General features: G+C 45.8%; 1 protein-coding gene across 3 annotated transcripts in view; it reads right to left on the bottom strand.

Moving 5' to 3' along the window:
* PMFBP1 (polyamine modulated factor 1 binding protein 1) overlaps positions 1-16,791 on the bottom strand; it is a 128,702-nt gene that overhangs the window by 52,312 nt on the left and 59,599 nt on the right. For 2 of the 3 annotated variants that reach the window (XM_066582497.1, XM_066582498.1), the window contains exon 4: positions 593-657. In XM_066582497.1, the coding sequence (XP_066438594.1) occupies positions 593-657 (65 nt within the window). Of the gene's footprint in view, positions 1-592; positions 658-2,137; positions 2,172-16,791 lie in introns of those variants that run through there. The other variant, XM_066582502.1, reaches the window with a different exon arrangement.

The raw sequence follows: 16,791 nt of genomic DNA, 5'->3' as shown, positions 1-16,791 counted from the left end.
TAACACGGGAAGAAACGCCTCGTCAACAACAAACAAAAGGGTCTGGGCCGCAGATTTGCAGGAATGGCAGTAAGGACGTCTCTACATGTCACAGTATGGCCGCTGCCAACTACTCCAAGAAGAGGGAATGCCAGCAGCAAATATGGAAGAGCGAGGATTTAGGAATTGCAAGCACCACATTGGAAGGACGCTGTATAGGGCACCTATGTGCAGGTGGATGCTCTTTAGGACATTTTGCATTACAAAAGGAGGCACGTTCCCGAAAAGCCTGCACCCAACATCCAAACATGCACGTACAGTTCCACAAACACTTCCAGAGCAGGTACGTGGCAGGAAAAAGGCAGCTCCCCAGAAGCAGCAAGATCAGGAGGCTGGGAGAGATTTATCTGCATTTGCTGCTATCACCAGGGAGATGAATGGGGCCGAACCTAACCCTTTCTCCCAGATCTGCCTATGTGGAAGCGTCACTCAAGAGGAGCACAAACTTGGGAGGTAGTCAGGAGTGTGCCACTTTGCAAAGAGCATTGCACTTCAAGGGTAGAAAGCATTGTCACCACTCCAGAGGTGCCCGGTTTGTCGGATAGGTACTCACATGGTTGATGCTGCGTTGGTTCCTGTTAGGTCTGTGGGCACTGGGTGCGGGGTCAAAATCTGGCGCTGGAGGAAAAAAAAAAAAAAAATGGATACAGTGAGATAAGTCACGCCAACCGGATGAGGATCTTACAAAAGTATGCTGAGTGTTTGTTCTGCTGCCCGTTGTGTAGGGTGTACTGACAACCTGGAATATAAGACCCGCAATGGATTTACAGCTGCGCTCATGGCTTCAGAATTAACCATATGCCAATCGTTGGGGGAAATTTTTTTTTTTTTCTTAATAAATCCGCACTGGGTTTTTAATGAGGAATAATTGTTTAGCTAACGAGCTTTGGCACACTACGAAATAATGAAGTGCCCTATACGCACACTGTCTGGATTACAAAGACGAGCACTAAGGATTCTGCATGTGGATGAGGGAGCGCAGCCCCCTCAGCAGGAGGAACGCAACGATGGGCGATGGGTCCGGGATCCTACTCCTCTGCCAAGGGGCGTACAGAGCCCCCACCAAGAGCGGAGGGGCGGCAGAGGGTTATTAAACTCACACAGCCTGAAGTCGGCAGCTAATGTCTCTAGTGGTTAATCATCCTACAGTGCTATGGCTTTGTGCATATCTCATTTGCATCTCATTAGAGCCGCTTGTACGGGAGCTTATTCGGAGCAGAGAAAGTTGGAAAAAAGCTGGCATCGAGAGGGTATACGAGTGTGCGATAGATCGGAGCTAAGCAGTCCCTACAGATGAGTGGAGGAGTCCGGCCACGACATTCCTGAGGATAATTGGAGCCCCGGCACTCTGATGGCTGCGCATCTGGATCCGGCAGTCCTCCGCTGTCCCTAATCACTGCCATTTCTGCAAGGAGGGGGGGGGGGGGGGGGTGTAATGGGTATTAGTGTCACACGTAGCTTGTGATACCCATGGAGAGGAATGCCCGTATCGGTTGACAGCATCGGCTCCCAACTTTCCTAGAGTGTCCTAGAACGGCAGGCACTACTGATGTATTGAGCCAGCTATACACAGGTAAGACTCCAGGGCAGGTGTGTATCCGTAGCGTTATATGTATATATGTAATATTCCTGACACGCTGATATTATGACACATGTAGAGGTCGCTGTTGTTCTGCAGAAGGCTGTAATGATATGCAAAAACATAATGACTCCATCTGAATGTTGAGCAACCGCAATTCTGGAGAGCAGGGGGAGGGGAAGCGAAAAAAAGGAACACAGGAACGTGAGACAGATGATACTTTAATTATCAAGCAATTATACCACAGGGGCTTTGTGATTATTATAGGAATGTGTAATCGTGACAGGCAAGAGAAAATGGCATATAATTTCACATAATGTTAATAGCCGTAGATACTTCTCCCGCAAATGACTATTTCTGAAGCTGCTCGCTGTATGTGTGTCGTCTGTGGAACCGGGCCGTCGGTAAGGATTCAAGCGAGCGCTCAGGAGTTCTGGCGCACATCGAGCTGCCTCGTTTATCTACGGGGTAACGTGGGATAATTAACATGCAGGAGGAAGAGAGGCTCAATTAACATACCTGGCAATTGCACATCTCTTAGAGCCTCGGCAAGGACGGGCCTGCGGAGGGGGCATCGGGCACTGCCCCTCCGCCAAAGAAATGTTGCACAATTGTGTATATATGTATATAGGTGTGTGTGTGGATAGTCAGTATCTCATTACGTGTATTTGCAACATCTGTAACCAATTCACAGGAGATACGACCCGTATCCCCAAATAATGTACTGAAGATGGCCGCCTGTGAGACTGGGCAAAATAAGAAAATGTTGAAATTCATCTGTAGAATTAGGGCAGATGTCTGCACCCGTTTCCAGCTACTCTTCTGTCTATTCCTAACAATATTTTAAATATAGAATGCCAAACTATTTAAAAAAAAGAGAGAAAATTTTGTTTCATTCTTGCGTTCTTTTAATTTTAGTTCCCCATCCCCCACCGGGTAGCCAGGGGTCTAGAGATGCTAAGCCAAACTTCTTACATCAACTCAGACTCCTTCATAAATGGCTCGTGTATAATTAGTAATAAGCCTGCAATAGTAAGAGGTGACATCAATAAATAGGCATATACTCACCTCTCCCCACTGTCATACGACGTCGATCTCAGTTCCCCCTCGGACGTCATTTACAAGCTGCCCCTGCCTGTTTATTGGACGTCACATGAGCTGCAGCCAATGATCGCGTTCAGCGATCGATCGTTGTGCTCTGTTATTGGCCACAGTGCCTGTTATGAACCATAAACCAGGCGGGACTGCAGTCTGTACACAAACAAACCGAGGCGCTGTAGGGCACAGCGGGGGGAGGCAAGTATATGCCTATTTTTTATGTTAGTGCAGGGTGTTTGTCTTTTACACAGGATATACAGCTCGAACAACCCCTTTAATATAGAATGATATTTTTATTTTGCATTCTGGAGTTTGAATCGGTACATTTCTACCGACTGCGCCAAAAACAACAATTCCCCATCCCTGCTACTAGCTTAGGCCGCTGTGGCATTTTATCATTCACGTTACAGCTGCAAAAGCTCAGACCACCAATGGTGACCAAAATTCCGTTTATTGGAATGTTGGGGTATTGTAAGCATATAACAGATGCTAAAATGTTACTACAATGCGGTTTTTGAGACCTTCCTTACTAGCAGGGCGAGTTGGGATGTTGGTACCAAGACATGGCGGGCTATTGTTGAAAAGTATTTATTAATATATTAAAGGGCTTTTCATACTAATTACATTTATTCGCTCTCCACAGGACAGAAGACAAATGTCTGACCACTGGGACTCCCAGCGATCCTGAGATCTGCACGCCCCATATGTGCATGCCTGACCACCACTCCACTCACTTCTATAGGACAGAGTGAGATCAATTCTTCCCGCATCCCATAGAAGTGAACGGAGAGGTGGTCATGCATGCGCACCATTCGCCTAAGACATTCAAAAAATGCACAGATCTCAGGATCGCCGGGAGTCTCAGTTGTCGAACCCCCAGTGATCATATATTTATCCCCTATCCTGTGGATGAATGTCAAAAACCTTTTAACAGGTTACCCATAACCGGTATTACAGAAAAGAAACAGTCATGTGATCTATGACAACCAATCGGACGCTTTCCTAACCTTCATTTGTAAATGACAGCTGGAACCTGGTTGATGGGGCCACACCGCTGCTCTTATTTGCACTGTTGTATAAACATGAGCACTTATATAAAATTAGCCATGTCACCAAAGAATTAGCATATTGGTAAGCTGCCACTTTGACTTCACCCCCTGCTGACTATATAACACATGGCTACCTGGAGTCCACCAAAGTAAGACCCCCTGTTTGGTGGAGCTCTCTGTTTTGGCACATAGGAGAGGGTCCCCAGTGTCCATCTGCCTTGAAGAGGCTTTACAGGCAGCACGTGCGTCTGAATGCTCCCATGATGCCACAGTTGTTTATCACCATCTTGCCAAGCTCTGTACACCTTTGTTTTGATGCTGCCAGGGATTAATGAGGGTGGGATTACCAATGGGAAGAACTTCTGCTTCTATGATTCCTCCACCCTTTCACAGGCAATTTCCTTTATTTACAGCTGCCTGAATACCCCTCTATTGGAAGGTATAAGGTAGTGCTGTAATTACTTAGGGTATATTACACCGACATAGAAGGGGGTTCTTTACTGTAAGAGCAGTGAGAATATGGAACTCTCTGTCTGAGGACGTGGTGATGGCGAACTCGATAAGAGTACAAGAGGGGCCTGGGCGCCTTTCTTGAGCAATACAACATATGTTATAATCACCACTTATTGCAGAAGGGTCGGTGATCCCCAGATTATTTCAGATTGCCAGATTGAAGTCAAGAAGGATTTGTTTTCCCTTAAATGGGGAAAATTGGCTTCCACTTCGTTGGGGCTTTTATGCCTTCCTCTGGATCAACATTGGGGCGGTAATAGGCTGAACTGGATGGACATATGTCTTTTTTCCGCCTTACACACTATGTATGTACATGGGGCACTTGGATGCGGTAAAAACCAAACCACGCCCACGTCGGGAAAAAAATGTGCGTTTTCACTTTAATTTTGCCTTGCTTTTACCACACTGCCCAGTATGAATGCACATGAAGAAAACTTTTACACAGGCTAATAGGCGCCACAGTGATCGCTCTAAAAAGCGATTATGGAGACTGTCGTCCTGTGTAAACATGGGACCCAACAGGGCAAGTGAGCGTCAACTCAACTAAAAACCAAGCAACTATAAGCCTGTGCAAACGGGTCATTCATCTATGAACTGCTGCCTGTTTACTGTGAATGTGTGGCAAATCCACCCGTGGCTCCTAATCCCGGGATTAACCAGCCATATGGACGAGATTTTGCTAAAATCTCATCCACGCGGTGCGGCCAATCCGTCATTGCAAAGCCGGGTGGAACCAGCAATGCGGAATCGACAGTCGCAGCATGTCAATTCTTTTTGTTTTTCTGTTGCTGCCTCACTCCTCTATGGGGAGAGAAAGCCACAGCGGAATGACAGCGGCTGAACCGCTCCAAAACTCACGGTGAAATGCGGTGGGTTTTGAAGTTGCGGCTCTCCTGTGGAAATCTCGTGGCTTTTTGGTGCGGCCAAACCGCGACATTTCCACGGGATTCCCATCCCGTGGGATCCCAGCCTTACAGTCTTCACACACACACCACCCAGCAGAGATCAGTGACTCTGCTGTTCTATTGCGCACTGTGCATTATCTGCTACCCGGCCTGTGAAACCCAAGAAAGGCAGGGGGCAATAGGAGACACGTGATGGGCGACATCCGGTACTCTGAACATGCGCTCATCAGAACATACAGAACAGCATGTCAACCATTTGTATAATTTTAAATCTTGATAAACCCCTTTAATTGGGAATATGGGGGAAAACAAAAAACCCTTGTCTGGTGAGACAACCTTTTTTAAGATGCCCTGTGAGCAGCAATATAGGGGAATCCCTCATCTTGGGTCACCTTCTACCAGATACAGACAGTACAGAGAACGGCTCTAGCTTTGCTGGATCAGGCAGGTCTTCACATTTCATAGGCAGTCCAATGATTTCAATGGGTTCTGGTTGAGGTTTCATTTCCACTGCAGCGAACGAACTGAGTTCTCCTTCAAATGTATTGTACAGACTTTACAATTCTTCCCATGTGTCTCTTATATATAAGGTTTTACTGTATACTGTGCACAAGCGGCAGCTTGCAACTTCCTTAATGTGGCCCTCCAGGCCTGGAGAAACAAAGATGGCGGCACCAACTTCTTAGTCTGAGGCTAGATTCACACGGGCGTATTTGCGAGCATATCTGCGCACTCATATTTTGTGCATAACGCACAGTGAACAGAGCCCTTTGATTTCAATGAGTTCATTCACGTGTGTAATTCTTCCTGCACATTCGCGCAGCAAAAAAGTCAAAGCGGACGCACAATATGCTAGGAGGTACGTGAAAAGCACTGTTCATTCTGCAAATACGTGGCACTCAGACGGGTGCAAATAGACTCGCGCCCGTGTGAAGCCGGCCTAAGACACTACCCTACACTTGCTTTGAGTAACCAGTGCTGGCCAGCCAGAACACGTAGTATCTCAGACTACGGCCGGATGCTACACACGGTGTGCTGCAGGTAGTCAGAGGCGCGGTCCCACCATACTTGTTTGTCCAGGCCCGGAAGGCCGCTTTAATTATAATAAGCACCTTATTATGCCCCACTTTACATGTACAACAAACATGATTTAATTAGGCAAGTCCTGGCAGTAAGCACCCCCACACTAAGGGCTCACATGGGCGTATGCCGCCCACTTATTATGTACATGCCTTTATCTGCGAAATACACAGAGGTAAAACCCCCTTGACTTCTATTGGACTATTCACACCTACACTTCTCTTTTCACACGCTTATTATGCGCGTGAAAAAAAACCGCAGCATGAGCTATTTAGGCACGAATACACATCAATATAGCCTATGGGGATTTAACACACGTAGCAAAAACGCATGCATATTCGTTGTGTACTGCGTATTATACTCGCGTGGTACGTGGAACACATACGCCCATGAGTGAGAGCCCACTTCTGAAACAGGGTTGGTAAACAGAACCTGGCAGGAGTTTTCTGCTGCCGGGCCATGGGCCCCGACATCTACGAGTTACTGTAAAATGCTGCAGGGTTTCAGAGAAAGTGAGGAGGAGAGTCATTAGGGAGTCATTAGGGAGGCTCCCGACCGGCTCGGCTAGATTGACATGTCTTCTCCTATTAGTCTATAGGGAATGATCCGTTAATCTAGCACTCCTTCACGTTTCCAGCTGCTTTTACAACCTCTCTGGAACACTGCAGAGCCTGTAATTTGGGTATCCATTGGGATTTTATGCTGCCTGTGGTTTGGGCATAGAATCATAGACTGGTTGAGTTGGAAGGGACCTCCAGGGTCATCGGGTCCAACCCCCTGCTCAATGCAGGATCACTAAATCATCCCAGACAGATATTTGTCCAGCTTTTGTTTGAAGACTTCCATTGAAGGAGAACTCACCACCTCCCATGGTAACCTGTTCCACTCATTGATCACCCTCAATGTCTAATATCTAATCTGTGTCTCCTCCCTTTCAGTTTCATCCCATTGCTTCTAGTCTTTCCTTGTGCAGATGAGAATAGAGCTGATCCCTCTGCACTGTGACAGCCCTTCAGATATTTGTAGACAGCTATTAAGTCTCCTCTCAGCCTTCTTTTTGCAAGCTAAACATTCCCAGATCCTTTCACTGTTCCTCATAGGACATGATTTGCAGACTGCTTGGTAACTCTTCTCGGAACTTGCTCCAGTTTGTCTGTCTTTTTAAAAGTGGGGTGCCCAGAACTGGACACAGTATTCCAGATGAGGTCTGACTAAGGAAGAGTATAGGAGGTTAATGACCTCACGTGATCTAGACTCTATGCTTCTCTTAATACATCCCAGAATTGTGTTTTCCTTTTTGGCTGCTGCATCACATTGTTGACTCATATTCAGTCTATGATCTATTAGTATACCCAAGTCTTTTTTTACATGTGCTGCTACTTGGCCCAATTCCTCCCATTCTGGGCAGCATACAACTCCTGACAGGTTCCCTTTAGAAGCTATACAATCCCTCTCTATGTGTCACACATAGCATTAGAGTACACAGAGCGTATTACTGGTTCAGACTTCATGAAAGGTCTCATCTTTACTGCAGTGACCGTTTTCTTCCATTCTCTGAAGTGGACGACAGTCAATTAAAGAAGTCTTCCACCATTAAGAACCTTCTAACATGTTAGTGCGACAAGGACCAGGCGAATTAACACTTTATGTACGTCTTTACAGAGATTAGAGGATTTTATGGTGGAGGCGTTAACACCAACCAATCAGATTCCAGCTCTCATTTTCCTAAGACCCTTTGGAAAATAAAAGCAGCAACATGATTAGTTAATATGGGACACTTCTGTGTACTGGTTCTGATAATTATATTGAAATGTGTTTCATACTGCTCTTGACTACACAGCCCCATGATAGACAAATGTACAGTATATTGGTCAACAGAACAAGGTTCTGTGTCACTTTGCAGAGAGCACATAATTGCATTGACTTAGTGGTATCCATCATTGAGGAACAGTGTTATACCAGTAGGGGTCAGGATTTATAGCGGACACCAGACTAATATTGTATAGTGACCATGGGAATACATCCAGTATTGTTTAACTGAGGAACACAGATGGTGTTTAGATTTTACTTTTTCCCTTAAAGGGGTGGTTTTATCCCAATGCCCTACTAAGAATATAGATGTTCAAGAGGTGGGGTCCATAAATGGAAAAATTTTCTTAACAACCAGAAGATGACCAATTGATACATGTGCACATATCATTGTTCCAATGTATCTTAAAAAAAATAAAAAAAAGCAAAATTAATTTTGCGTCTACAGCACCTATGCAGACTTATGCATCTCCATGGTAACAGACAACAAATCAACCCTGTGGAGCCTGATCCTCAAATCATAGTCCCTTATTCCTTCCCTATGTAGATTTGGTAGATTATCAGGAACTATGAGACCTATAGAAGGGAAGATGAGTGCAGGGTTCGAACACACAATGTCTGTTTGTTACCATGGAGATGGATAGGTCTGCATAGGAGCTGTAGACAAAAATGGCAGGAAATTTTTAATGAAGACTATTTGCAAAGTTGCTTTATTTTTCATCTTGGAATCGAAGTAGCAAAAATCATTGGTTAGGAAGCTGGTCAGAGCCTTGCATCTGTGCAAGAAAAGCTTGCAATCACATCCAATCTCCAAAATGGTGAAGAACTGATATACAAAATCTGTTACAAAGTTGCAGAACTTTTCATCATACTAAAAATGTAATGTGTACCTGCCTTCAGAATAAGCTGCACATGAGGTCTAACACTAGTTATTATTATATGATTTGTATCCTGCATTTTTCACTATTTTTTCCATCTGTAGACTGCATTTCTAATTTCCTGTCCTTCCTGAGCTGGGGGGTGGAGACTGCTACTATGTCATTTCCACACACTGCACATGGAGAACACAGCCCATTCTGCTCCCTAAAGCCCATTTTACAGAGGAGGCCTGTCAGGTGCTTCAGCTCAATGATAACTCCGGAGTGAGGATCACTCACTGAATGTCGGCGGAGCGGGCTGGAGACCTCGCTGGCCGTCCGCCTCCACGCACAGTAATCAGGTATTCGTTCCTAGGTGGATGACGACCTGCTTACACGGGCCGATTGTCATGCGTTTTTTATGCCTGCAGATAATTTGTTCATCGTTCGGTCGCTGCTGGTGTTTACACTGAACGACGATTGGCCATTATAAAAGGGCCCAAACTAAGAAGCAGCAGCACCATGTAGAACTTTATAGAGAAGGACTTGGGATCAGACAGAAAACTCACTATTAGCTGCAGCAACCTCTGTGTGCGCGCTTCCCCCACTTCTCTCCATAGACTTTACTTTATGTATATATTGTACCGATCCTGAGTTACATACTATATTATACTCCAGAGCTGTATTCCCTATTCTGCTGGTGGAGTCACCTAAACTCTCCCTCATGACCTTAAGGTTCAATCCCTGCATGGTTCAGGTAGATGGTTCAGGGCTTAAAGGGGTTGTCCCGCGGCAGCAAGTGGGGGTATACACTTCTGTATGGCCATATTAATGCACTTTGTAATGTACATTGTGCATTAATTATGAGCCATACAGAAGTTATCAAAAGTTTTTCACTTACCTGTTCCGTTGCTGGCGTCCTCGTCTCCATGGTTGCCGTCTAATTTTCGCCGTCTAATGGCCAAAATTAGACGCGCTTGCGCAGTCCGGGTCTTCTGCTTTTCTCAATGGGGCTCCGTGTAGCTCCGCCCCGTCACGTGCCGATTTCAGCCAATCAGGAGGCTGGAATCGGCAATGGACCGCACAGAAGCCCTGCGGTCCACCGAGGGGGAAGATGCCAGCGGCCATCTTCACCGGGTAAGTAAGAAGTCACCGGAGCGCGGGGATTCAGGTAAGCGCTGTCCGGTGTTCTTTTTTAACCCCTGCATCGGGGTTGTCTCGCGCCGGGGTTGAAAAAAAAAAAACCCCCGTTTTGGCGCGGGACAACCCCTTTAAGGTTGACTGATCCTTCCATGGTCGTTAAAATGAGTAATAAATAAAATTACCTGAAAGCTGCGGAATAAGTTGGCGCTATATAAATAACAAGTCCCTCCCCCTCCCCCTTTATCCTGTACTGATCCTAAATTATATCCTATTCTGCTCGCATTCTTTGTATGTTGCAGCTACTCCTCTTCACATGTGGTATATTTGATGCAGACATTTCTAGGACTGAATGGGGTTGGCACAAACCCATTCAGATGTGCAGACAAACATTTTGTAACAAGTCTGCCACATATGAACAAACTTCTTGGGGAATCTGTCAACCTCCCAGACGGCCCCATAAAGTTTGAGGAGTCATTTACTTGGTTTTATACATTAGACTTCTACACAGTGAAGAGTTTTTAGAATGGTAACATCAGTGGATCATTTTTTAAAGCCAACTTGTCCCATTATGTGATATGTACGGTACGGCTTCACACCAACCCCAGTAAATATTACAGATGGGTGCTGCCCCCCAGTGCTCAGTGCTGAAAAGTAACCAGAGCGAAAACTGCTCAGTAACAAAGCGGCTGCCTAAACCCACTGCTGTAGGGGAAGCTGCTGCGGGGGCCATGTCTACAGGGCATATGTCCTTTACTAGTCCCCTCATCTAGTTATAAGTGACAAGATACCCAGCAGACTCCCTGATACTTCTTAGTCACTAAAAACATAGCCTGGCACAAGCCTTTGGTGCCCTGTTGGCAGCATGGGGTAGTCACAGGGACATGGGGCACAGGTAAAAAGAAAAGAAAAAGAAAACTACGCTGTCACATTCCAAAAAAAAAATAAATACAATAATAGATATATATATATATATATATATATCTCATTCATTCCACCCCCTCGTCTGGGACAATGTTTGTTTACACTGCAGGGCAATCAGAGAACGATCACACATGTGGATGGATCATTCAGAGACCATGTGAAGCTTTCTTCTCAGCCGCTTTAGGAGATTCCATTTTCCTGCTCCGATAGGGAAGCAAGGAAGGGAAATCTGCTGACGGAATGGATCCGTTTATTGATGGAACCGAATGGCGCCAAACGGACCCCGTGGACTATTACGGGGTCGTTCAGCTTCCATTCCGTTGTCCGGCATTGCATACTGAATCTGCGCTGGAGGCTCCGGTGTGAACACAGTCTAATCCGGCCCTGTACCTTCGCTGGAGCCTCAGGCGTTTATTGATGACCCCTGCGTTACTTCTGCAGTTGTAGGATTTTCTATAAGTAAGGGTCCTTTTAGATGCGCCGATTATCATTTAAATGAGCGAATGACATCATTGCTAGCTTGTTCGTTCTGGTGCAGCCGTTCAGAATCGTTCAGATATATATATGCTGAGAAGGACGGTACGAGCGCTGTTTAAACCGAACGATAGGTGAACGAGCCAATGAGGATTGTTATGCCTGCAAAGAATGGACAAACAAAAAGTGAACAATTATCGTCAGTCATTCGGTTGTGTTTAGACCGAGCAATAGTGTTTGCTTTCGCTTGTTTTAATTTAATTTTTTTTTTTTTAACAATAATCGTTCCTTTTAAAAGCACTGCGCGGCCTCCTGCACACGGGTGGGTCGGTTCCCGCATGTGGGAGATCTGCTGCCCGTCTGGTGCCCCCAGCGTACCTCTCCCACAGTCTTCTCTTCTGCTGCAAATGTGCCGGGCAGAGCGCCGGCGCAACAGCAGTACAGAGCGCGCCGCACCGTCCCTATGGCGATGACGCAGCTTCCGCGACCAGTCTGCAATGATGATTACAGAATGGTCACGGGCTGGACGGCTTCCATTGACTTTAATAGAGGCCGGCCATGCTTAGCACACGCTGCGTTTTCTTCCCTGCGAGCAGAAAGTCGCAATCGATTTCCACTTGTGGCAGGAAATCGCATATTCTCATAGCATGCCATGCATTGAAATTGCTGCAGAATACGGAGGCGGAATCTCGCCCCAGATTTCGCAATGGAAATCCACCCGTGTGCAGAAGGCCAGGAAGTTACTAAAACTAACTTGCCTACTCTTCAAACATATTCATACGCATCGAGGAGGCTCAAATGGATTTCAGAAGTCCAGCGCTCGGCCCAAACTACATTTATAGGACAATGGAAACGTATGCAGGTCCTTCAGCCGGAGAGCAGCGCATAACTGAAAGGGTGGAACTCTCCGGGCAGCTCTGCTAGGACCAGAATCGGTAGTTCTAGTGACTGAACGGACAAGTGCAGGTGCCGGCGGCCATCAATGCAGCTCTGCTGTGCTTCACAAAGGTGAAATGCTCAGGTAATAGCAACCTAAGGCCGATTTTGCACGGGTGACAAAATAGCACCATTTTCCGGCAATCGCGCGAGAAAACCCATATTTGTGAAGCCCATGCTTTTCAATGGTTTCCCTCACATTATTGAGGTTTTTAATGATGATTTGATGTTATGAAGAAAAAAAAATTGCGGCACGCTCTATCGTTCTATGATGTGCGATTGTTTTAAATCCCCCACGGTCCCCTATGGAGCCTCCTTGTGTATCGCATCGCAAAGCACAAACTTGCGAATTTCATGTGATGCGATACATTTTTAACATTAGAAAGTCCTATTGACTTTCGCGATTTAAAAAATTGCGCAATTTTATCGGCAGCAACTATGTGATGTGAGATTATTCTCAAGAAAAAGCATCGCTGACTCAACAATCACGGGAACAAAGCCGCGATATCACCGAGATTTTCTCACGACGGTAGTGCGATCACCCATGTGGCCAAAGGGCCCATATCCATGCCCGTGTTTTCACCACGTATCACGTATGCATTGCATGGACGTGTGATACACAGTGAATGGAGTCAATGAACTATCATTAATCCATGCACATGGCCGTGTAGGATACGCTATCCATGCGCAAACCGCTGTACATATGCATGCCCGTTAGCGTGTGATCCACAGGTGGTCTCTGCTGGCAGAGAGTATGGCTGCCGAATGTGAAATACGTTTTACGCATACAGCCGTGGGCATGAGCCCTAGGGCTGCTATTACACAGTAGTGTGTCTCTTCTGCAAAACACAGGCAGAGAAATGCCAATGGCAGCGGGCACCTGGACTCGCCCTAGTCCAACTGCCAGCTGCAATCAGTGTATATCTGCCTCTGTTCTGCAGAGGAGAAACGCTCAGATAATACCAGCCTGAGGCGGGCTGCACATGGGTTCCCGCAGTGGATTCTGGCTCTGACCGTGGCCGGTGACCCCGCGTACCTGTTTCCTCTGTACTGTGGATGACCACGGACGCTCGCCATCTGTCATGCGCAGTACAGTTTTTTTTATTTCTCAATGTTTTAACCTACATCTTCGTTAGTGATGACGCGGGTACCAGTGGCCTATCCGCAATATCAATTGCAGATGAGCTGCAGGTCGGACAGCTTCCAATGACTTCAATGGAAGCCGTCCACACAAATATAGAGCATGCTGGTTTTTTCCTCTCCTAGAGGAAATTGCAATTCATTTTTGCAAGTGTGAAAAAAAAGCGATTTTTAGATAGTGTGCTTTGAATAGTTTTTGTTGCGGATCCTCTGTGCGGACGCCCGCCGGATATGTTCACAAGGTAGATACGTGTTCCCCATCAGGCCCAAATTCTCTGCACGGTCAGCGCTTCCTTTACCTGGTACCTCTAGTGAGCGCAGGTAATGGGGAAGTGGCACAACCCGACCAGCGGCGCTGCTCTGACTAGGTGCCGGGTGAAGCAAGCGTCGACAGCGCAAACAATTTGGAGGGGAGGCATTGCGGCTGTTGATTTCCGCAGCTGATCCCTAGTCAGACTCTGCCCCGATGGCGTGGATTTTGACTGTCTTTTGCAGAAATGCTGCAGACTTTATGGCAAGAAGTTTTCGCTGCAGAAAATCCACAGTATCTTCCCTGTGTGTGAACATACCCTAAGGGTGCCATTATACGAGCGCCAGCAGCACCGTGTGCACAGTACAGCTCGACTGGCATTTGCCAGAGGACATCAGAGTTAACAGGTCCGCCATTGGCACCCCATTCTCTTCACACTGAACATGTAACAGACGTGAACGTTATGCAATCTGCAACACGAGCGGTTAGGTGGAGGGTCTAGAATAGTCTGGGGAGGTCTATTCTTGAAGGGTCTCCAGTTGTAGCCAATGGTACCTTGAATGCCATTAGGTACCCTGATGAAATTTCTCAGCTTTCCCCTATTTTTGAGCAGTGTATTTTCTACATATAATGGTCTTTCCTGGCCCACTGTATCTTGAATAAAAATCCAACATACAATTTCACACCCCCAGTGTCACGCTTGATTGACTGCAAGGTCAGTTTGGGCATTTCTCTATTAAAAGGGCCGTCCAGTTGTAGACTATTGATAGATCATTGGGAGTCTGCTTCCAGGATCCCCACCACTTAGTTGTTCACTGGGTCAGTACTCTTGTGCATGGAGTTGATCACTGCAGGAAGAAGACATCTCTGTTCCCACTTCAGTGGCCAAGATTGGTATTACAGTCAAAGTTCCCATTGAAGTGAATGGGAATTTGGCATGTAATAATACGCCTGACCACTGCAGTGGAAACGGAGTTGTCTACTTCCTGCAGACATTGGCTCAGTGCATGAGGACAGGGGCTCGGCCAACAGCTAATCAGCAGGAGTCCTGGCTGGCAGACCCCTGACAATCTATTGATGGCCTGTATTAGGAATAGGCCATCAATAGTTTATGACTTGAAAACCTATTTAAAGGGGATGTGTCATCAGAAAATGGCCTATTATATAAATCCCATTTTTGTCTTAAACATATTTTTAAATAATTTTTTGGTGATTTTTCTTTCGATCAGAATCTATAATTTTTTCCAAATCGTAAAATCCTGCATTTTTCACCCTGAAGCTCCTATTGCACAGCCCCATTATTGTGCTAACCGCTCATTAGATCGATAATAGTGCAGTGTGAATGCATGCAGTGAAAGACCGATCAGCCATAAATCAATGATCAGATCTTTCATGCAGACCTAGAAATGATGATCATCATCATCATCGATCTGCCGCTGCATCGTTCCATGCAAACAGGCCACCATTCATCCATGGTTGGCAGTCTATTAACTGTGAATGGAGGAGAACAGGCTGGAACGATCTCCGGCCCATTCACCTCCATTTCTCTGGAAAAGCACAGGAGCGATCATGGCTGGGACAACTGTGGGGCACCTGATTGCCCAACAGCCGCCCTGACTAAAAGGTGCCTAATACTAGTCTGATACTTCCTGTTCCGTAGAGAAAGCTTTGCAGCAGTCATCTCACAAACATCACAGGGCGGATCAGACTGATAGATAACCCCCTAGAAGTAGATCACACAGGATCTACCAATTATGATACGTGATCAGATGTGACCATTTACTCCCCTTCCTGCAAAATGACCTCTACAAAAGTCACAGAGCATGCCTAGACTTGTCTCTAGTTAGTGGGTCCCCTTCTGTCCTTTGCAGCTGCTGTAAAGCATATCTGTATAGACAACAGAATAAAAAGTTCTGCAATCAGGAGATACAAAAAGAATAGAAAAACAGAATGTGTTTCGCTATCTGGTTTTAATTAATTAAAAAAAAAAATAAAAAATAGGTGATCTAGTCTCTTTAAGACACTCGTATTACTGAGACGGTGTGCAGCGATTGGCTGTCTAGTAGCACCTCTCTACAGTACAGTACGGTTCTCTTGTTCTTCACTGCCCCCTACCTGTGCCACGATGAGTTGCTCCTCTGCACATCAGATGATCCAGCTCCATGATATTCTTCTGGTACACTGCGTATAGTACACGACCCCAAAAGGTCCTGTCCATCAACAGCTCTAACTTTTTACATGTAAGAACTTGCTTTATCTGTACCGGTTTTCTGCAGATTTTTCTAGAATTTTACACTTTATTTGAGGAATGACATTTTTGAACTTCAGAGGCAGTTTTGAACCTACAATAGTCATTCAGGAACCAATTAAAGTAGCACGAAGGGTGACTTGTAACAGATACGCACTTTATACCCCAAAGTTCATAACGATCCCTTGACCTGAACCCTCCAGTTATCTCCTTAGTGCCCTCGCTGCTCATGCGCTCCCTGAAAGGGTCTCTTGTCCCTCAATGTCAGACAAGGAGGTTCTACTCTGTTGGGTTAGTAAATGCTACGCTGTAGATGTGGCTGACATCCTAGATGAACGCTGCCTGCAATATGTACTATGTGACAATACAAATACTCAATACTGTAACAGAAACACGCAAAAACAGATTATATCTTCCTACCACCAATAACTAAATTTCATGTCATTATTCTGCGATTTTACCTAAAAATTACATTATTAGAACATATTTGCAAAGTGGTAAATTACGTCTTTGAAAATGTGATGCTTAGAATTTGTCACAATTTTTTCTTTATTTTCTTCGATTCGAAAAACTGTGGTAGTAAATATCACTCCGCTACGGAAGCGATTTCTTAAAAAGCCTCTTTAGGTGGTTAGGCTGAAAAGCTCTCATCACACAGACGACTTCAAAGAGGACGGGCTTGGTGACAAGATGTGCTGGGTATGTTCCTCCGAGTGCGACGTGATCACCTGGGTGCGACAATCCTTTCAG

This window comes from Eleutherodactylus coqui, chromosome 11, assembly GCF_035609145.1.
Source record: "Eleutherodactylus coqui strain aEleCoq1 chromosome 11, aEleCoq1.hap1, whole genome shotgun sequence".
NCBI lineage: Eukaryota > Metazoa > Chordata > Amphibia > Anura > Eleutherodactylidae > Eleutherodactylus > Eleutherodactylus coqui.
This window is presented reverse-complemented; position numbering and strand designations above follow the sequence as displayed.